Below are 22245 nucleotides of genomic sequence, written 5' to 3' on the forward strand. Positions count from 1 at the left end.
AGTGATTCTTATGTAAAATTGACCGGGGAACACGATGGTGAGGTCAAATAAAAAAAATAAGTTGGGGTGTTTTGAGATACGGCCGTTTAAAGTTTTCAATTGCGCAATACAGGTAGACAAAATATATTAATCAACATTTTGATCACGGAAATGGATTCTACGTCCAATTTCCTTCAAAATTGAGTCTAAGACCGACCCTCTAAGATTTGTAGTTCCTGAGTTATCGTCGTTTGAAACTTGAAGGTTTGGTCAAAAATCGCCAAAAAGTCGATTTTTTGAGGAGGTACAAAAATGGAGGGGGTGGTCCGATTTGGATGAAATTCGGGATTCTTGCATGTTTTGATAGTATCAACAGCTCTGCCAAATTTGAGCAGGATCGGAGAGGGTAATTTTCAAATGCTGTTCCGCTTCAGATGGAATGACCCAAATTTGATCTCGGTATTCATGAGCCCCAGCGCTGGAGATGCCCTTAGTTGTGAGTGTGTGATGTATCACTGTTCTACGAAATTGGCGACAAACTTGCGCGTGTGTGTTGTGTCTGTAAATCTTTATTCCTAAAATTGTGAGCTAAACTAATTGTCTAGCAGCAAGTAGAGCAAAGAAGAAAAAAAAAGGTGTCTTATCAACTAGCACAAAATAAATCTAACTCTGTTCTCTCGTTTGTTTTCTGTACATTGAGATAGTTTTTTCCTAAACCATAAAACACAAAACGTGCAAAAATAAATCTCACCGTTTTCAATTGATGGCAAACGTATCTCGTTGAAAAGAACGAAATTATAATAAAGAGAACTTAGTGGTTAAAAAAAATAGTACAGTAAAATGCACCTTATTCTACAGTTGGGGTGAGAAAAAAAAGGAGAAAATACAGAAAAAATGCTGTTTTTGTTCAGTTGTAAAACTAATATGCTCTTCATGTTCAGTGCGCGAAGTTCAACCGGTTTGGAGCACTCACACAAAAATGTCGTTTATCACTACGTCTAATAAAACTCACTTAAGTTCTATTTGTACAGTCCTATCGTAATAAAAAAATGCCTCCTCGTTTGCTTCTGTTCAATTAAGGTGGGCAAATCTAAAACTTATCTTAATGTTTTGTTTTTCATTCTAGAACTGATTGGTCCTAACGATAAGATTCTTCTATGTATTCTAGCCCTTTCTTCTTCTTTTTTTCGCCAAACACTATCCAAAGTTAAACTGAAAGTTTTGAAATAAAGTCGAGTTCGATTTTGCTAGGCCTAACCGCTAAGTGAAATGATAAATTTTTAGCTTTCTTATTACAATTCTAAGAAATGAAACCTTCCAAAACTTTTTACAGAAGAAACGTGTCGATCGTGTGTAAAACTCTCTGTCAAAAATCGAAACCGCCTTAAAACACCTTCGGCACCAGTGCGTACGGCACCGACGCGCAGTAGCGCTGCCAGGCCGAGTTGTACTTTTTGGCATTGCGCTCGTTGAGGCGGGCGGCGCGGTGAACCAGCAGCGCCACCGTGAAGAGCACCGCCAGCAGCGGCGGCCAGGCGAAGCGCCAGTACAACAGCGGCAGCAGGGAAACACTCTGCAGGATGTCGCCGGCGTAGTTGGGCTGACGGAGCCGGCCCCACGCCTTGGCCACGAGCAGCCGGCGGCCCTGGAACGTGGGCAGCGTCTCCAGATCTGTGAAGAGGGAGAAAGGTGGGAGGTTAGTTGTGTTGAATGATTAAAACTGTGTTTGAAACCTTGTCTCATTACAGGTTGAAGTGTGGTTGGCTTGTGGAGATCCGAAGAGTTGAACAGAAATTACATTTTATCGGCAGTAAAAAATCTCAAATTAAGCTTACTTTTTCAAAAGGTCCTATATACATAGGAAATTCATGGCGCATTGGTTGTTTAAAAAAAGTAATTTAGAAATCTTCTTTGAAATGCGAATCTGAATCTGAATATTCTATATTCGCCCAGGCCATCTGCTTTTCAACTGTACAGTGACTTTCAGTCCCCTTCCCCATCACGGACGGTAACTTTATGTACCTTTCATGCAATAATTCAATTCAATTTAGTTTTTATTCAATAAATAATCAGTTCACAATTTGTTACTATTAAACCTAATAGAGATTTGGAGGTCCTTTCAGCTATGTTTTGATAATGTTTGTCCATGGACACAATTGGTTATTCTAAAGGGCTAATCAAAAGTCTCCCGCCCGTGTGGATCAATCGGACCGCGCACTGGACTCACAATCCAGAGGTTGCTGGTTCGAATCCCGCGGTGGGCGCTCTAAAATTCTAAGTGTAAATATGGGTATCCGGCGCCGTCGCTCCGTGCCATACTTTCAAACACTTAGGAGCCCAGGGCGGCGAAGTCGTTGTAGTTAAAAGGAAGACACTAGTGGTTGGTACTAGCAATGGTGGTCGACAGCTATAAAGTCAACTTCGTTTTTAATCATGAGCTCTCCCAGAGCCATTAACTGTTCTGCCTTGTTCCGGCAGGCACGAAAACGGGTTAACATCTCCCCAGCAAGAGCGAAAAACTCTGGCAGGGTAAAGAGATCATCTCCGGACACCGCTGCTTGTTCCGGAACCGTACCGCTCGCCGCGGTCACGCTTGCGTAAGAATCTCCCCAGTCGGGAGGAAACGCTGGAGCTGGGATGGGATAAACAAAGAGAAAAAAACCTATTGTCAAACTAAACCACTTTCAACATGGCCGCTTCTGTCAACCTAAACCAGTCCTTTCTTATGAGGAGAAAATGAGAAGTATTATAATTTGAGTTAAAAAAAATTAAATCAATTTCACAAATAATTGTAAATTGCATTAATAGATTGATTAAAATATTTTCAATTGAAAGGCATTTAATTCTATCGTACACCGAATGTTGACTTATCAGCATTTTCATTTCAAAAAACAATACATTTTATGATCTGACTATTCTTTTGCCCATTTGTTATTTTTTTTACGCGTTACATAGAAATGTTATCTATATTGAACAGTATTAAACCTTTGCTTCCCATGAAATTAAAATGTGGTGTGAAGAAACAACATTGTAGAACTAGATTTAAAAAGCAAACAAAAATAATGGCCACAGTTTAGCCTATTTGATTTTTTCGCACTTTTTTATTTCAACACATTGCCACAAATTGAAAAACAAACTTTTTGCTCTTTGAAGTGAATGAATTGGTACAAATTTGAATTTTTGCCAGCCATTTCTTTCGATTCTGACACCTTAGGGCGTGCGACCTATGGAATGTTAACTTTCTTTAAAGTTGAGTAAAAATGGTCGTTGAATTCGACGTGCTCCTCTTTGGGGAACTGGGAAAGATTTATTTACTTTCTTTGCGTAACGGGACAACGACAGGAGCAGATCTAAGAAAAAATCTCCCCTCCCATTTAATGACTTGCAGGCTTTTTGAGATTTTTTCAGATTGAAGTAAGAAAACGCATTTAAATCGTATTGCTTTTTTCCCATCCAAATGAAAATTAAAAATCTTTCATATAAAAAACACATAAAAAATTGAAGAAGTGAACATTTTTTGACTCATCTTTGATTTGCCAACCATTTTAAGTAATTTGTATCCTGCAGCTCCTTATGAACGGATTCACCGTAAAACGATGGAACATAAACTCAGGATTCACCACCCACGTGCAACCGCAAATTTTAACAGCCAAATTAAAAAAAAAAATCTGCGAGGAAAAACTAAACAACTTTTTACCAAAGAAAAAGTCATCCGCATGATTGAGCACTGAGTTGAAAAACATCAACAAGAAAATTTGAATTGTCAAGCAATCTGAATCACAGATTGCTTGATATTTGTTTTCGAATACGAATTTTCTTGCAACAAACAGAAGAAGACTACAAACGTAAACACTCAAAAAGAAGACTCTATCCAGCCGTCCCGTCCCAGCGCTGGAGTATTCCGGTCAGCCGCGGAACGATTAGTCTTGATCTCAGAGGTGGCCTGCTCCTCGAGGTAGGCCTTTCTCGCGGCACAGCCACGGAAGTTTCCAGTATGGTTGCCATCGCAGTTCGCGCACTTGACAGGAGACCGTTGCTGCTGAGCGTCGCTTTCACTCAGCTTTGCTTTTTGGGGAAGTGTGCACTTCTCCGTGAAATGCATTTCACCGAACTTAACGCAGCGCAACGGGGGGGTTGCAGTTTCTTGAGCCGTGGCCGAATTTTTGGCAACGGTGGCATTGAGCTGCGTCCGTCGAGTTCTTGGAAAAGTACCGCCAAGTTACCCAGAATCCAGCGTCTTTGTCCGTCGGAGGTCCTGAAGCTTAACGGTACCACGGTCGAAGTAGAGTAGGTACAACACGTCGCTGAGGAAAAATTGGCAAATTTTGAGACGAGATTTGTCTGATCACGCCTTCCGTCGGACGGGGAAGTAAATGTTGGCCCCGGTCTAACATAGAGGTTAGGTCGTTAGCTCAGTCCAGGTGTAGGAGTCGTTTCCCTGGGTCCTGCTTCGGTGGAGTCGCTGGTAGGCAGTTGGACTCACAATCCAAAGGTCGTCAGTTCGAATCCCGGGGTGGATGGAAGCTAAGGTGTAAAAAGAGGTTTGCAATTGCCTCAACAATCAATCCTTCGGACACCTAGTTTCGAGTAGGAATCTCGCAATCGAGAACGCCAAGGCAATGCTGTAGAGCGAATAATTTGATTTGATTGATAAATTGAAAATTACACATTTTTGGTGTCAAATTTTATGTTAGAAACAAATGCCGTGATTTAGGAATTTTAAGTTAGGATGTTTTTTAAATTATTTTTTTTTCAATTTAATCTAAAATTCGGATTTTCTCTATTATTTAATACTTGAATTGATGGTTTTTTTTTATAAATATAGATACTTTTAGCTCTGGAATTATTTTTTTTTTTGTATCTTAATAGTTTTTGATTTTTAAATTGTGATTATTTAAAATTTGTTTTTTTTTTAAGTTTCCATGTTTTTTTTTAATTTCAAAATCGATTTTAAAAAATATTTAAATTTCTGTTAATTTTTCTGCCAAACAATTTAATTATAATTGTTAGGCTTTTCCATCTGGTTTGTTTCATTTCGAGCAAAAAACAAAATCCGTCCTTTTAATATGCAGATTCTTCGTTTTGAGATTCGGCATTACAAGGCAATTCAAAATTTTCAAAAATATTAATACGTTTGTAATTTTCTGTCGCTTTTAAAAAGGCAAACTCAAATTATTTGATTTTTTTTTTTCAACAAATTGTATTGCAACGTCAATCGTCAAAAATCTTTTCGTGACTCTTTCCTTGACTTGGGCGTTTTTTTTTACATGGAGTTTCGCGTTCCTTCCTATCTCCGTATCAGCCTGTAGCTTATCGCACACAACCGTAACTGGCTACGTTGTTGACCCTTTCCAGGGTGACCACTCAAATTCCCGACTTTTTTCCAGACTTTTCCAGAATGCTCAAATAATATGCATTTCTTATCTAAAGAATGATTTCAAACAAAAAACTTTCTATAAGAAAAGTCAATATTAACCACCGAAAAAAAAATCTCAATGAATTAAAAAAAATCCAAATATAGGCATTTTTTGAAAATACAGAAACTAAACAACAAAATTTCAATTCAACTTCAAAAATGTAATTTCATTATTATGATTCAGAGTAGAAACACAAACAATTAGTCTTTGAAAAAATAATCGAAAGTTCAACAATACTTATAACTTCTATGGTAGTTTTTAAATTGGAAAACTTATTGTTTTTTGATATATTTTTTAACTTCATCATCATTTTAAATCAAAGAATGATTTAAACGTAATTGCTGTTATTATTCATTTAAAGGATTTAGAAAAATGTTAAGGAATTCATAAATGAAAATGTTTTTGCCAAGTTCCCTTTTTAATTATGTAATTTTTGATAATGAATTTTCAAATCAATTTTCATTTTTCTAGTGGTCAGTATTTAACTGTTTTTTTTTTTCAATGAAAATTCAGTTTGATATGATTTTATGTTTTCCCACTTATTTTAAGCGACTGTTTGAAGAGACATTTTTTTAAATAATTATGCAAGAACTCAAAATTTCTTGGATTTTTTTTTTTGCAATTTCAATATTTTCTTCATGGTTTCAAAACGTAAAAATCTTTTTCAATTTTGTATTTTATTCGATATTTAAGTTTTCCGCAAACTGAAAATCAAGCTTTATCTATGGCAGGTAATTTACCCATACTCACAAAAAAAAGTTCAAGAGCAACATTTGGAACATATTACAACATACTCAAGTTCGAATCCTGTTTCAAATATTCAATTATGTGACAAAATGCTCTATTTTTATATTAGTTTTTCATCAACTTTACCTCTTGTTTTGTGAACAAAATTAAAAGCGATCATTTGATTCATAAAAAAATATGAAAATCTGTGTGAAAGACTCCAATATTCATAAAGATTTTAAAGGTCTTAAACAACTTTTCCATACTCAAATGTATTGAAATAGTGAAAATAACCAAAAACTTAAAGTAAGTTACTAAAGCAGAAATGAGTGAATTCAATTTGAAAATTGTACAAAATATTACAAAATTTCAAGAGTTAAAAAAGCTCAGATTTCCCGACTTTTTTACATAAAATCATAAATTCCCGACTTTTTCCCGATTTCCCGACTTGAGTGGCCACCCTGCCCTTTCCCTAACACGTACGTAAAATTCAAGTACTTAGAGACAACATTCACTTATTCTTCCGCCTTATGGAATATGACTGTAACATAATTACTTCATCGTTTATTTAGCAACTTTGTATTTTTTTAGATTCAAAATTCCAAAATCATACTTAAGACATGTGAAAACGTGAACATGAAATCATGTTGTTTTTTGAAGGTAAGTAAGCTAGAGGAGAAACACTACAGATAAAATGGAGAAAACCCGAAGCGAGAAACCACTATGATAGTATTCTGAGCGATTGTCGGAGGGCGAAGTCAAACTTGGTCACGAACAGTGTGAAGTTTGCACTAGCTTTGACGCCAAGTAACAAAAGAAATCGACGAACAAAGCCTTCCGATAGAAGCCATACGTCGCCAAAAATGCTATCAATTTCATTTGATACTTCGCCTAATAAAACCTGAGTGAGCCTTCAGTAGAGCACTCGAATATTGCGTCTGTGATCGGGAAACGCGAATTAGTGCAAATTTGAACATGCCAGCCTCTAGAAACGCATAGCTTTCACACCTGTAAATCAGACGACCCCTTTCAGATTCCCCGCGCGCTCGCGCACAATACAGCATCAACATCGACAGCAGAACAACAACTTTTCAAATGCCTCTTTCACAACAGACAAAAGCGCGCGCGCTTTACCCGCTCTCTCTACACACAAGTATCGACTCAGTCTCAGGTGTGTCGATATTATTTTTAACACGTTTCGTTCCTCCCTCCGCCAGTGTTGGCAACATTCTTCTCGCTCTCTTTTTTGTGCTGCCCATTGCATAAGTGTTGTGCGTTCTTGGGCGCGCTTGTTAGAGTCAACATTCCAATGCAAATAAAATGATAAACTCACCGATAAACTTCTCGCCGAGCGGATTCAGCCGGTACTGGTGCTTCAGGCGGTTCGCGGACCGCTTGATGGCGAGTCCGAGCAGGGCAAGCGCGGCCACGGCGGCGAGGGCCCACACCGGCACTTCCGGCAGCTTGTGGGCGGCGATGTATTTGGGGAGCAGGGTCAGCGTGAAGGGGAACACGGCGTACCGGAGCAGCAGCTGGGCGCCGAAGCCTTCGCTTTGCAGGTCGAACGAGTGGGTTAGGTGATGTTCGTAGGCGAGGAGGTCTAGGAGGTAGAGGACGGTGAGGGAGGCGGCGAGGACGGGGGTGGGTTCGAACTCGGTGTTGCGAGCGATGAAGGTTAGCTTGTCGAGGAGGGGGAGGTCGGTTTCGGAAGTGGGGAGGGTTGGGAAGTGGACGTTGCGGTACAGGATGATGGAGTTGAAGAGGAGGGCCAGGGTGAGGGAGATGTGGTAGTGGACGAGCTTGAGGTTGATGGTGTTGAAGGAGAGCGGGTTGATTTCGCGGCCGAGGAAGAAGTCGGAGAGGATGCGGCCGGATTTGGCGTACGGGTTCCAGGCGGTTTGTGGGACGTAGCGGGACTTGACGAAGGCTAGGAGCGCGGTGATGAGGGCGTGGACGAGGCTGATGACCAGCAGTTGGTTGTAGCCCTTGCTGATGGTGCTGATGAGCGGGTATTTGTAGCAGTATTCCGCGACGAAGACGGCCAATCCGGTGAAGGTGGCGCAGGACAGGCCGGTGAAGACGTAGCTCTGCTGGCCGCGGATTTCGTCGACGATTTTGACGGCTTTGCCGATCGGGATGGTTGAGATCAGGGCGATAGCCCACGTGAAGAGCAGGAAGATGACGGCGACCTCGCGGTTAAAGTACGTTGAAATGGCCTTGAATTCGTCCAGGTTGGTGGGCAGTTTGAAGGAACAATCCCGATGGGCCGCTCCCGAGCAGAAGTGGTTGATGAAGAAGATGAAGGCGGGCACCAGAAGCAACACGGCCGCAGCACCCAGATTTCCTCCGAATTCACGCAGGTCCTGCAGCTGTTTTGAGGCACTTCGCCGCGCGTACGACTTTTCCCGAACTCCGTTGTCATCCCGGCGGAAGCTCTGGAACTCAATGTCCTCGTGGTCGGAGAATTCCTGCGAATCATTCGCCACACTGACCGATCGCGACGCCGTGGCACGACCTCCCGTCGAGGTCACCACCGACCGTTGACTCGTGTTCGGGGTCAAACTCTTCGCCGGCGATCCCTTCTTGCTCAGTTCCTCCGCCGCGTCGTCCAAAATAACCGACAGTTGCTTATCCCGAAGCGTCTTCTTCAGCACCGGACTCTTGTCCCGCTGTTCGGAAATCCTTATCCGCGCCGACCGTCGCGGTTCCTCCGGAGAAACCTTCGTCGTCGTCGTCACAACAGCCTCTTTCACGGCAACCTTGGCCGCGGCCGGTTTCCGTCCCGGGGACGCCTTCCTCGCTGGACTGGCCTTCCGGGACGGACTCGCCTTCCTAGCCGGTGACGCCCTCCTCGCCGGACTCGTCGCCTTCGGTGGTCGACCCCTCCCGGGACTCTTCCGTGCCGGAGATGCTTTCCGCGGTGGCGGCGAAGGCGTTCGATTCCGGGCCGTCGATTTGCGACCCCGCTTGGCCACTTCCGCCGGTCCGGGAACAACGGCTGCGGCCACTGAAGCTGCTGCCGCTGGCGCTACGCCCCGCGTTGCCCGACGACCTTCCATAATTGTCACGTTTGCTCACAACCTGCAACGGGAACAGAAAAAAAAAAAACCGGATTTAGTTCACGCGCGCACCCCCAAAAATAGCCGCGAGGTTATCCCGGTTCTTTCCCGATAGTTGTGTGGACAAAAACGTTGCACTTGTGGTCGTGCCGCCAACTCTCCGCTCCGCTCTCTCACGCGCTCCCAAAAGGGAAGATTTTAAATTTTTTCCCACCTTTGGGCAGAAAGTGACAAAAGCACACACGAAAAAAACGCGCGTCTATTTCCAAAACAATGCCCGGAATTTCGCAAATTCAACCCCAAACCAGCGCCCACTCACCTCCGAAAACACCTTTCCAACAGGGAACGCAGATTCCCTCACTTTTAGCACAGATTCCACTCCGATTCCGCACCAACTTTGCGCATTTAATCACTTTTTTTCCGCGTTGCCTACTGCGACCAAGCGTCAGTCCGAGCGCGAGAAGACGCCATTCACACGAATCGAAGAGCAAAATGAAAATGATGCGCGCCCGTCCGTCGTCGTCGTGTGACGTGGTGTTGGTGTGATAACGGTTTTGGTTTTGGGTTTGGTGCCGTCAGGTTGGTAGCGTAACGCGGCGTCTGTTTTTGGAAGGGCGCGGGAAAGTAACGGTTGGTAACCGCGGGGTCTACTTTCAGGCGCTTGAAATGTTTCTAAATCTTCATACAGTGAAACCTATTTTTACGCGGTGGCGTTACCTTTGATTGATTGATTGATTGATTTTTTATTCGGTAGGAAAAGCCACCAAAGCAGTAGCACCAAAAACCTACATCGTTTTAATACAATATACAATAAATTTTAGTGTTTACAATTAACTATTAAATATCCGGTCAAACTCCATTGGTTTCCACCTGTGAAAGAGTTTGGTTGATCCTGGCAAGAGAAATCTGAAATGATATAAAAAAAAGTGCATAGATTATGGCGATAAAGACAAAATTATAGAATAAAGATAATTGTGTCGGAAAACTAACTTTTTAAACTGAGTTTTAGAAGGAAGCAAAAGTGAAAAAAGAAAGAAAAAAAGAGAATAATAATATAATTTTGTTTGATTTTGAATTTTGTATTACTGTGAGTTTGTTCATGTAAACATAAATAAATAAAGCAACATGTTTGAATTACGTAAATAGCTCTGACAGGAATGATGTTTTTGTTAATGTTGTACAAATCGGCAGAGTGACTTCGCAGTGGTTTTTTATAAATTATTCTTAAGATTTTATTTTGGGCTATTTGAAGTTTGTTAATCAAAATATTACAGGAGTTTCCCCAAACTGAAGTTATGTAAGATAAGTGAGAATTAAATAGTGAATGATAAATTATCAAAAGTACATAAGCAGTTAATTTGTGTTTAATTTTATAGATAATTCCAATAATCTGCTGAGTTTGTTCAATAAATTATTAATATGTGACGACCAATTAAATTTATTGTCTAAAATGACACCAAGATATTTACATTCGTCTACTATTTTTATATCAGCAAAATTAGTTCTAGTTAAAGTTAATGGATTCACCGTCCAGCGATTCGAATTTTTAATATTGATTATGTTGGATTTATTTATGTTTAGTGTGAGCTTGTTTAATCGAAAATAGTCAGTTAACAATCGAAGATCATTATTCGTTACGTTTTTTGTTTCGTAGATTTCTCTAAAACCATAGAGCTTTATGACGTTTCGCGTACACACACTAGCGCACCATTTGATTTTGCTGGCCGGACAAAATTTAACCTCACTTTTTTTGTGTACGTACACGCAATACATGCGCACGTAAATAACTCTATACAATACATATTAAGCTTCAAAAAGCGTTTTGTAGATCTGAACAAAACCTACAAATTGCTCTTAAAGGATTGCAAAAATGTTGCGTTGTTCCATAGAAATCAACAAATTAGAAAAACGTAACGCACCGTGTAAAAAGAGGTTTCACTGTACCAAAAAGAAGGGAGCGTTCTTTTATCACGTAGCGCAAAATCGAGTTTAGATTGCGGATTTAAAATATCTCAAGTAACCATCCAGCACTTAAACAAGTCATAAATCAGCAATATATTTTCACCCCAGTGCTAATGAACCATTAAACAGCACATGTTAATGCTGATCAGCATTTATGAATCTGCACGGTGAAATGCTGTTATATGCGAGGTTATATGGCTGATTAACCTTCGGGAAATCGCGTGTTTTCGCCTTTCTTACAAGTGCACTGTGTACAAAGTACACGTACGCGACTGCCGGTGGGTTAAGTGCCATAGCTAGCAACACTGTCTTGATATTTTTGTAAACTGGCAACACGATACGTAACAATAAAGCTTAATAAATAAGCACTTTTTTTCTGTACACAATGACACTTTGAAAGGCATTTTAACATTGATTTTAAAATCTGAAAATTTTGATTCGCAACCTTTCTAGCATAGCATAGAGTTATCTACGTGCGCATGTATTGCGTGTACGTACACGAAAAAGATTGAGGTTAAATTTTGTACCCGCAAGCAAAACAAATGGGGTGCTGGTGTGCGTGAGCTCGGGCTTAGATAACTCTATAGCATTGGTGTCTACCCGTAGCTGCTACACACAAAGAAAAATTACTCTAAATTTAAAAAGTTCGTTCGTTGGATTAAAAGTTCGCGTTGGTGAATATTCAAACTTTTTAATTTAAAAGTTGGAAAGTTTTTGATACTACCATGCATTTATGGAACAAAATCGTTGTATTGGTAAAATTCTTTTACTTTTAATTGGAAAAGAAACCTTTTATGGCAAGAATACACAACATTTAGCACTATAGGGATAATTTCAGAAAAAAATGTGCTTGGTTTTTTACATTTAAAAACAAAAATAAACGGTATGTTAGAAAAACACTTTTTTGTATTTAACGCTTCTCCACTAGCTTCTGCTCTCGCTTCTGCTTCATACGGTACGCCACCGGTCACTTTCGAATACCCCAGGCTGGACGGTTCCGGATGGAGGCTTCGACGCGCGACAGCAGTGTAACAAAGTCAGATCCCTTCAAAGAGTAAATCTGCTCACTGGGAATACTGACCGGTAGGGGATGGGTTTCGACTAACGGCGTGCTGGATTTCCAATCCAGAGGTCGTGAGTTCGATTCTCGTACCGGGATGATGAATTTAAAAAAAAAAAACACGATGGTCACGTTTCCGGCCTCAATCAGGACAGTCTTGGAGGAGTTGGCCATTGATTCGGGAAGGGTGGTCGACATTTCCTGGCTGGAAAGTAAAGTGCCTGAACGGAGAGTTCCCGATCCTGGAAGCGCATCCGGAACATGGAGTTGATGAGGCCCTGGGAACGGAGTTCGATTTTTAGCACGTAATCACAGACAAACAGACGAGACTCTTCATACAAATTATTTTCAAAATCCATCGTCTTCAATAAATCCATCAAATCACGGAACGCCAACGCTGTCTGGTGAGCAACAGCCGAAACACAGCCTAAACATACCCTATACTTAGAACCGTACTGTCATGTACCTGTCACTGTATGTGTGAGACAATCAAGCCACGTTCTAGCAAATGCCACCATCGAAATGATGTTTTCGTTTTTGACCAACCAGCAGCATCTGGGATAAAAAATCCTAACCAAATTATTCCAAAACTAATTTGCCCTTCTCGTGCGCACGATATTGCTAGAGGTGGCCACAAAATATTGGATCGCATCTAAATCCGCAACCGCCACCGTGCACCGGGAGGAGGCTTCCATTCGTGATTTTACCACTGCAATCTTCTTGGAGACAACATTCTCGCGGTCGGAAAAATCGGACAATGTGATCTCCGGCAGCCACCGGAACAATGTCGCGGCTTTCCGCGATCATCTGCTCAACCTGGAAGAGGTATGAGCGAAGAATATTCGCTTCGCTTCGCTAGGAGACGGTGATTTTAGCGGATTGCAGACTGGATTTTCGCCATGTGATGTGATGATTGTCTAAGCCCAAGTTGCCTAGGAATCGATAATTGGGAATAGAACCAATTCCACCCAAGGGGTAGGACAGAGAGTAACCGAGTGACTCAATTTCTCAAAATGACTCAATGTTACTCAATTTTCCTCCTGAAATGTTGTATCGAGAAATTAAAAAGAGAGATGTGAGCCGGTAACATGGAGTGAAACTTTTTGAAAAGCCATGTTATGCTTCACAGCAACTCCACAGAAAGTTTAACTCCATGTTGCACTTTTAATTTCTCGATAGCCTGGTTACGGAATTTTCGAATGGTAACTTTGACAGTTAGCTGTGTATACAAACAAAAAGTGATGCTGAAGGTTCAAAATGTAATTCAACTACTTGAGTAAAGATTCCGGGGATTATTACAGGTTCACTAGTCTTTGGATGGGCAATTCCAGCACTGATCAGCAGCAATCCAGCACTAGCACCAGCAGCACCATGAAGCCAACCAACGGAACCGAAAACGGCAGCCTCAAGACCCCGTTCCTGATAGGAGTGGTGGGAGGAATCGCCAGCGGAAAGTCGACGGTCTGCAAACGGATCATGGAACAGCTGGGCCAGGCTGACATGGACCACACGCAGCGACAAGTCGTCTCGATCAGCCAGGACAGTTTCTACCGGGAGCTAACCTCCGCGGAGAAGGTCCGCGCCGAGAAGGGTCAGTTCAACTTTGGCCATCCGGACGCGTTCAACGAGGAGTTGATGCTGAAAACTCTGCAGGACGTGCTCCAAGGCAAGAGCAACTACCGGACATGAAGAATTTGGAGGCTGAAGGAGTTTGCTATGAATCTGTGCCGGTCAAGAGATTACCAGGATTGTGGAAGACGACCGTTTGAAGATGTTAGAAGTGGATGGATAAAAGCTGCTTTCGGAAAATTCAAGTCATTTTATTGTATCGTTACCTTCCATAAGGTACGAACTCAATCAAAAAATCAAATCAAACCATCCACATTAACGACCCCGGGTCTTTTGTGGTCTCTATTGCAAGTTTCTGCTCGAACCTAGGAGTCCGAAGGCTTGAATGGGGAGAGCACCCAAACCTCTTTTTACTCCAAGGAACCTTCCACCCCAGTGTTTGGACTGACGACCTATGGATTGCGAGTCCAACCGCCGCCAGCGATTCCACCGGAGTAGGTACGAACTCATCCTCCTTTAATCTAACCCGTTGATTCTCCAGGGAACACTCATGCCCTGGTCACGATCAGAGTTCCGTCCATCCGCGCCGGTTCCAGTTGAGCAATACAGCCGAAAAGACTTCCCGTTATCAGTATGTACTTCCAGTAGGACAGGCTGCGGCTGTTTATCACGCGCCACCTTCTCCAAAATATCAGCCTTTTTGTCCGATTCGAGAAAGCGTTGCTTTTTACTTTGTTTTTTTAACGCGTACGCTCTGTCGACCTTGCTGGTCCTCCATTTCAGGATCGCTCGGGTTCTGTATACAAAACAGGTCAAGAAATCATTGAACCGATGCAACTGGCCACCACTCCCGGTCGCATTATGGTTCGTAGGAGGGAATCCAGCGTTCCTCTTTTATTGGCACCACTATCGTATTCTCCTCGGTATTCTCCCGTTACGTCAAAGAAAACTGGTTCCCGGCCCGGAAGCACGTTCAACCGATGGTCGTAGTAACTATCGCGGTAGCACAACTCGATCGCTTTCGTGGCATCCTCCCGGGAAGTTCCAGTTGTTCCTCCACGGACACGGAATCCAAAGTACAAGGAACTGGGTGGTTCGAACGTTCAACTCCTTCTCGTCGACAGCGGACAGATCGTCATCAATTCTACCACCAATCAGGCCGTCGCTCAAAGGTATCTAGGATTGCTTCCGGAACCATCTTCCAACTGAACCAGTCGTTGCATCCGTCGTCGATAAATAACGGAATTTTCAATAATTGAATCGAACTTTTTGCGTTCCTGTTTTATTCGGTTTTCCGCATGATGTTGAATTTATTTTGAATTATCTGTCAACGTCAATTGTCATCGCTTTCAAATGTCAGTGTCAAAATTCGTTACGTCGGTTGTGAAGATTGAGAAAGTTTGAGTGGCTCAAAGTTACTCAATTCTACTCAAAATGCCTCAAAATTACTCACTGTCCTACCCCTTGATTCCACCTGAACCAGATTCTCACCACCATGGCAGCCGTCCATTGCCGGCCGCTCCCATCTCAGAGGTACGAGCGAAGAATATTGACAATAAATGGAAAGAGCCCAAGCACGGCTTTGCTGTGACACCCGCGGGAACCCCCCAACAATGCTTTAAACACGTAATTCCCGACTTTGTCCAAAACCAGTCGGGGGCAGGTCACATCGACATGGTGGACACATTTGATGTTTTGCATTACCGGTTTAACACTGGGGTAAAAGATACGTCCTCCCTAGTAAACCGTTCATCTGGCCTTGGTCGATACTGTCCCAATCTTTCCCACAATTCTGTTAGACTTTTTTCTGGGTTCTCGGAGAACTCCAGAATCCCATCAACATTTTTGTTTTTATTTACTGTCTCGCACGTGCTCACGCTCAACTTTGCCAAAATAAAAACACATCACGCATACTGAGAAAAGCCGGGTGAACTGTCTCGACAGCAGCGCCATCAACGCCGGGTGAGTGAATGCCGAAGCTAAATTGCATTTGAAATAACCGTTTTTGGCTCGGTTTTTGGAGGACGATGGTTCTGAACTCGAGTGTCACGTCTGTTTGTCTGTGGTTCAACGGTAAAAAACACGATTAAAAACCAATTCTGATCATTTTTTTTATTTTTATGCAAAAAAAGTTATTGACAAGACAACATTTTTTCGATGGATCAACTATGGTCCCCTTGGAACGAGCTGTCAAGTAGGACCTTTTCTGTCAAGAAGGACCGCAAGGTTAATTTTTCAAAATTGATTTCAAAATCCATTTTAAACTCTTTGTGGTCGTACAAAGGGTTATTTTACTCAGAAAAATAAGCTTTATCGTTGTAAAGAATAATATCAGCAATCTAAGCTTCATTTTAGGACCCAATTAAAAGTAAAAACTTTTAAATCAGTGAGCAATGAGATTTCCAAAAACTGTAGGAGTAAAAGTTTTCATTTTCCAAACAAGAAAAAAACTTTTAATGTAGCAAATTTTAACAACTTTTTAATTCAAAAGTAAGTTACTTTTGTCATTATCAACATATTTTTTTGTGTGTACTTCGTTATTGACCAGGACCTCCAAAAATTGCTCCGTGGACCACAGATGAAAAGTAGGAACCAATCATCACCCCTTCGCAATTTTCAAAGATCCCTATCTTGCTGATCAATACCGACGCCGGCCACGACCAGTGGTAAGACACGGGGAAGTGGATGGGAATGTTAGTCCGATACTTGAGTGATGGGACCGCCAAATCAGCTGCGTTTCCGACAAAGTATCACATGAGTTTTGAGGGGTTAGTAAGATGGGTATGAGGCAGCAAATCGGTTGTAAAAGCGCTTTTGGTGCAATTTTGAAAACTGTTTAGTTGTTATGCATTGCACTAAATGCGCTTTTAGTGCTGAATAATTTCCTGTTTTAGTGCTGTTTGGTTACTTCGGAGGCTCTTAATTCGAATACATTTGAATTAGCGGACATTCGAAGTAGTATACTCTGTATTCGAGCGAAGTTTTGGCAAGGACTTCGGATAATCGAGCACGAACTGTGTTCAAATTTTTCAAATCCAAAGATTTTTTTTAATCCATGGATTTTTCAATTTCAGATTTGTAGAAATTTTGTTTATATACATTTAAGAATTATCCTCGCTCATTGTTTACACTTCGGCTTTGGCCCATTTATATTGTTCTGCATGATTTGAATGTTTTTTCTGAAACAAACATGACCGCCAAATGGCCGATCGGGAATGATACCTTTCAGAGCTTTAAGAAAATTTAATTGGCAATAAATTTTGAATAAAAAAAAGTTTTTTTTTTAAATCTGTTTTAACCAGCCCCCTGGCACCACTGTAAATGCCCAGAACGTTTGACAGTCACCAAAACCTCGAAGAGCCCACGCATTAGTATATGTGAAGAGCCCACCATAAACAATGTTTTGGGTTAGTGTGTGTGAAGAGCCCACCATAAACAAAGCCTTGGATGAAGTAGTATTGGTGTCGTGTGATTGTTTACATCGAAATAGGGAAATGGCGGATGCGAAAGAGTTTAATCAAAAATAATATGTTTGTGTTATAAACTGTTTAAAAAATCGACGCAAGTGGTCACATTTATCTTGGTCATATTTATTTCCGGACGTAAAACATGTGTGTATGAGGCTGGAAACGAAAAAGGAATCGGCTGGTGGGACGAGCAGCCGGAAAAGCGGAAGTGATTTTATCTCTTCCGAAGACCGGAACCGGAACTGGTTCCTATTTGTGTGGGGGCAAGAATCCGACAAGAAGCTGCTCTGATGCGTGGAGTAAGTAACGATCTACCAATTTAAAGGAAACCCTCGAATGGACCGGGGAATTCAAGATTGAAAAAATCTTAGAATCTACGCGGAAGAATCATTCTTCAAATGGCCATGGGCCATTGTAAAAAGTACATAACTTAAGAATTGTTTGCGCGCTTTGTTTATTTTCTAAAATCTGACAGCAGAAACTTTCGTTTTCTTCTTTGTTTTCTTCACTGAAAGAAACCAACATTGCAATCTCAAGTGTTTTTTCACGTGAGAGTCTCCAAACATCAACACAATAAATTCACGTGCTTTTCCTTTGGTTTTGACATGACTTTCATTATGAATGCATGTGAAAACCGCATTCGTTTCATCAATTTTTATCCACTATTTTTTCATTGGATTTTCATGTTTGATTCAAGTGAATTGCTCTTGGATTCACCCCAACTGCCCTATACAATGAAGTTCATGTGTAAAGCACGTTACTTTGACTTGATTTGATTTTGAGTGTGAAGGCACAGGCACAGGCAATCAAGATGGCGCGTGATCACGACGAATCATTTGCACGGTTCAATTTCCCGGACCAAATTGTTAATTTTCTCCTTGGTAAATATTGTTTAAATTGTTTGCAATGAAATGCAGTTTACTAAAAGTCTTTTGTGTCCACAGATGCTCAGGTTGACCCCGATAATCCGGATAAAATTGTTGAAATCGAAACACAGCAGCCGCTTCAATCAACATCCGGAACAAACGCTGATCATTCACTGCGCCGGACCGGAGGAGCGCACCAGCGGCTTCAATCAACATCCGGCAAAAACGCGGACCATTACCCGCACGCGCCCGGCGGAGCGCACCAGCAGCCGCAATCAACATCTGGCTGGGAAAAGATTCCGAATGAAGAGGGCGGAACGGAACAGGTGCTGTTGGGATATTTTGTCCGATCGCCACCTTGCCCCAGAGGCGCTCAGGTAAAGAAGAAGATTCTCGGTTCTGAGTTGGTTTATTTAGTTCTTGTACGCTTTTTCCAGATACCTGCTGCGAACGAGATACAGCAGCCGCTTCAATCAACATCCAACATTCAATTGAATTCGAGTGCTGCAGGTTATTTGATTTTAAATAAAATTCTACGTAAAAATTCAAAAGATTTTCTCTTGAAAATGAAAAGAAAAAAAATTGATTTGTATGTGAAATCCTATCAATTTCATCATGAATTTCACATGATAATCATGTGCTATGACACGTGAAGCTAACGTGTTTTTCATTATATTGAGATAAGAATTCCACGTGATAATCATGTGTGATGACACTTGAAGTATACATGCTTTCCATATGAAGCTAACGTGGCACGCGATTGATTTTTTTTATATGATTTACACGTGACATTCACATGCCAAGTCGTATGGGGCAGATTCATGTGTAAAACATGGGAAGTTGCTATGTTGGTTTCTTTCAGTGTTGATGTTCGTCATCATATATTTTGGTTTCATAAACATGGCGGCAGTGACAGAGGGCTGGTTTTAACCTTGCAATCAAACTCCCAATCCCACTGTGCTGTAGAGCTGTGCGCCTTCACACAACAACCCCGATGCTGTCAGTTTCTTTTCCGTGCGTGTGCTTCTCAAACGTCACCGCGCGCGCCGTCGAGAGAAATTCGCACAATCAAAACAAAACAATTTTCGTTCCGGCCAAGCGGCTCTCCGTAAAATTTCAAAGGTTTCCCTCGACATCCCGTGTTAGATTCTGAGCCTGCGTCCACAAAACTTGCGCAGCTCACTCGATGAGTTAACTCGGGATGGATCACGACGGCGAACCGGCAGCGGAGGCCGGTTTCTCCCGGCAACGGAAGCAAACGTCGGACCCGCTTTGCTGTCCGATTTGCGGCGTAACGCTGCGGTCCAGCGAGATCGATCAGCACTTTGCGCTGGAGGTGGACCGGTTGGACAAGATTTTGAAGCCGAAGCAGAATTTGTCGGGCCAGTGTTTTGGGGGTGGACCGTCGTCGTCGGTGGCGGTGGTTCCGGGAACTAGCAGTGGGTTGTCGAATGGACACGCCGAGAATGGGGAATCGTCGACGGTGGTCAATCCGGATGAGTGCTGGGGGACGTATCAGAAGATTAAGAACAACAGACAGGCCAGGTTGAAGGTGAGAGGGTTGGGGGATTTTTGATTAAATTTGAAGATGTTGATTGAAATTTGGTTTCAGATGAAATCTCGCAAGCGCAAACCCGAGGACAACATCTGTCCAATTTGTAATAAAACGGTTCTGGAAGAACTAACTGTCCACGTGGACGCTTGCCTCCGCAAGTCCGAGACAAATGGAAGCAACGGTGGGACCACTTCCAGAGGAACCGATTCCGACGATGACGACGCCAGCATCGACGTCGAGGGCGGCGAAAACTTCGAAGTCTACGAATGGGCTGGCCAAACCCGCGTCCGCACGACCAGTTCCCTGCACCAGAGTGGTTCCTTCGCAAGCACCACGGTCCGCGTGACGAACGCCGACGACACGGACGACGAGCTGAACGTGGACGGGGACGAAACGCAAATCTATGGTCCACCACAATACTCCGAGCGGGACATAATCTACCCGATCGCGGAAAACCGGTACAAAGATTCGTACCTGCGCGGCCTAGTCATGGCCAACGAACCGGCTTCGCTCCAACGGCGCTCGGACAATTCCGCCGCCGGAGAAGGTTCCAGCCGAGCCCACCAACCCCTTCAGCAGCAGCAGCAGCCAACGCCACCCCGCGCCGAAAATGGTCAACACGCCGACCAGATCATCGAATCGCTCAAATCGAAGGTCCGCGAGTACGAGGGCTTCATCCAGAACCGGCCCAAGTGTCTCATCTGTATGGACGACTTCCGCAAACCGGTGGTAAGTATCTGCTGCTGGCACGTTTACTGCGAAGAGTGCTGGCTGCACACGCTCGGCGCAAAAAAGCTCTGCCCCCAGTGCAGTATGATTACGTCGCCGACGGATCTGAGACGGATTTATCTCTAAAAACACGCAACAACACGCGCGCAAAACAGTGATTCTCGAATACAGGTTCAAAATCGTTTAATGCGGATAAAGGTTAAAACTAGCAAACACACACACACGCAAGACAATAATCTCCCCCTTTAAAAAGTATGTGACAATGATGATAATATGGAAAGCAGCATGAATAATTCACCTACCAGCCAACATTCCATCGTGAAATCGTTTATGTTTTGTATATCGGATGTTCTACAAAAGTCTACATTTTTGCTCCAATTCGGACGTATTTTGTGTATTTTTTAATTATTTAAATAAACTTTTATATGTACCCAAAGTTGGTTGTACGAAAGGTGGCTTTGCAAGATATCACAGTTTTCCTTAAAGAACACAAAACTAATACCTAATCCAGGCTGGCCACCTCGGGAAAAAATCGGGAAAATCGGGATTTTTATCCGGGAGAAAACTGGGAAAAACTCGGGAAAATATTTTTAGTTTAGTTAAAATTTGACAAAAGCCTCTCTAATCTATTCAATATGTTCTTGTCGCAATTGCAGGCCAAGGGTGCATGATACTGATGATACTCGTCGGTTGACACACCTAGGCGAGGAACATCCCGGAAAGAGAACAACTACATCCGTAGTGCTGTTTGGACAAAACAGCATGGCTCTGGTTCCTTGCAAGTGTCCTATTTTCTTACCTCCACGTTGGCTTAGTTTAGTCATCATGATGACAAGGTGTAACCTAGCTGGTGGCCTGTGGAAACGACTCGTAAACCTTTGACCAGCGAGGGTCAGAGTAGAGATGGCTAGAAGAAAGGGGCGCGACAATGTGGGAAAGGAAAGTAATTTGTGATTGTAGACGGTATTGTTTTGATTCGCAGTATGTTGAGTCAACTGCTGTGGATGTACCTGAGCAGCGCAGAACGGGGTTTCTCTTCTTTCCATTTCAGCTAACAGCTATCTTCTGTTTATTTTGTTTCACTGATTTTCTAAAACGGCTTCTGCTTACTATCCTCCGTTTGATTTCGATTTTACTTATTTGATTCTCTTATTTCTCAACGCTTTTCCACTCTATTTTACCAATTGATGCTGCTGTAACAAACTGTCTGCTTTCCCTTAATTTGGCAGCGATGTCAATTTTGTTTATCATGTGCCTTTTCTTTATTTATCTATTTGAATAATTTCTCATCTTCCCTGTAAATTGCCCTCAATACAATCTAAGCTTGTTTGTTACCTCTATTTATCAACTATCGTCAATTTCTTTATCTACTTCATAAATTACTATCTTTCTTATACTTTTGATTCTTTACATAGTATATTTCCTTCACTGTCCATTGTTTTGAAACTTCACTTTTTTCTTAAGCAAGGTTGGAGCCGAGGTTGGAGCCCTTACTCAATTTATGGAATGGTTAAAGGATTAACACAAATATTACTATTGTATTTTTGGTAAACTTTTATAACATGCTTAGGACCAAAAATTGTAACAAAACACCGCGACAAAAGAAATAGCAACAGATAAACAGACTCAACAATAGGGAAGATTTCAGGAGAAAACAATACACAGTAAATAACAATTAGTTTTTGAATTCAAACTAAAAATAAAACAGTTTTTGCTTTAATGAAAGTTGTTAGGCACACTAAAAATGGTTAGGCGCTTATACTTACATCAAACCCTACGTAATGTACCACCCCCGGCCGAGTCAAAATGCGTAACCGGAAAAGAAGGTGTGCATGCCTGGCACGAACACTCAAAGC

The 22245-nt window shown here is 42.2% G+C and overlaps 4 protein-coding genes across 4 annotated transcripts; 3 read left to right on the plus strand and 1 right to left on the minus strand.

Moving 5' to 3' along the window:
• Positions 1–528: 528 nt before the first annotated feature.
• On the minus strand, positions 529–9745 carry LOC120414389 (lamin-B receptor). Its single transcript, XM_039575562.2, has 3 exons — positions 9501–9745; positions 7456–9203; positions 529–1650 (listed from the first exon to the last, which is right to left on the minus strand). Exons 2-3 carry the CDS (start codon positions 9179–9181, stop codon positions 1364–1366), a joined length of 2013 nt encoding a protein of 670 aa, XP_039431496.1. The 5' UTR covers positions 9182–9203; positions 9501–9745; the 3' UTR covers positions 529–1363.
• Positions 9746–13495: 3750 nt separating this feature from the next.
• LOC120414407 (uridine-cytidine kinase-like) lies at positions 13496–13972 on the plus strand. The gene has a single exon (XM_039575588.2). It carries the CDS (start codon positions 13521–13523, stop codon positions 13890–13892), a length of 372 nt encoding a protein of 123 aa, XP_039431522.1. The 5' UTR covers positions 13496–13520; the 3' UTR covers positions 13893–13972.
• Positions 13973–17747: 3775 nt separating this feature from the next.
• LOC120414430 (uncharacterized) lies at positions 17748–18655 on the plus strand. The gene is made up of 3 exons (XM_039575613.2): positions 17748–18120; positions 18184–18482; positions 18543–18655. Exons 2-3 carry the CDS (start codon positions 18184–18186, stop codon positions 18598–18600), a joined length of 357 nt encoding a protein of 118 aa, XP_039431547.1. The 5' UTR covers positions 17748–18120; the 3' UTR covers positions 18601–18655.
• A 522-nt stretch (positions 18656–19177) lies between these two features.
• Positions 19178–20825, plus strand: LOC120414424 (E3 ubiquitin-protein ligase RNF220). The gene is made up of 2 exons (XM_039575604.2): positions 19178–19657; positions 19718–20825. Exons 1-2 carry the CDS (start codon positions 19307–19309, stop codon positions 20513–20515), a joined length of 1149 nt encoding a protein of 382 aa, XP_039431538.1. The 5' UTR covers positions 19178–19306; the 3' UTR covers positions 20516–20825.
• The last annotated feature ends 1420 nt before the right edge of the window (positions 20826–22245 follow it).

The sequence above is a fragment of the Culex pipiens genome, chromosome 3, assembly GCF_016801865.2.
Source record: "Culex pipiens pallens isolate TS chromosome 3, TS_CPP_V2, whole genome shotgun sequence".
NCBI lineage: Eukaryota > Metazoa > Arthropoda > Insecta > Diptera > Culicidae > Culex > Culex pipiens.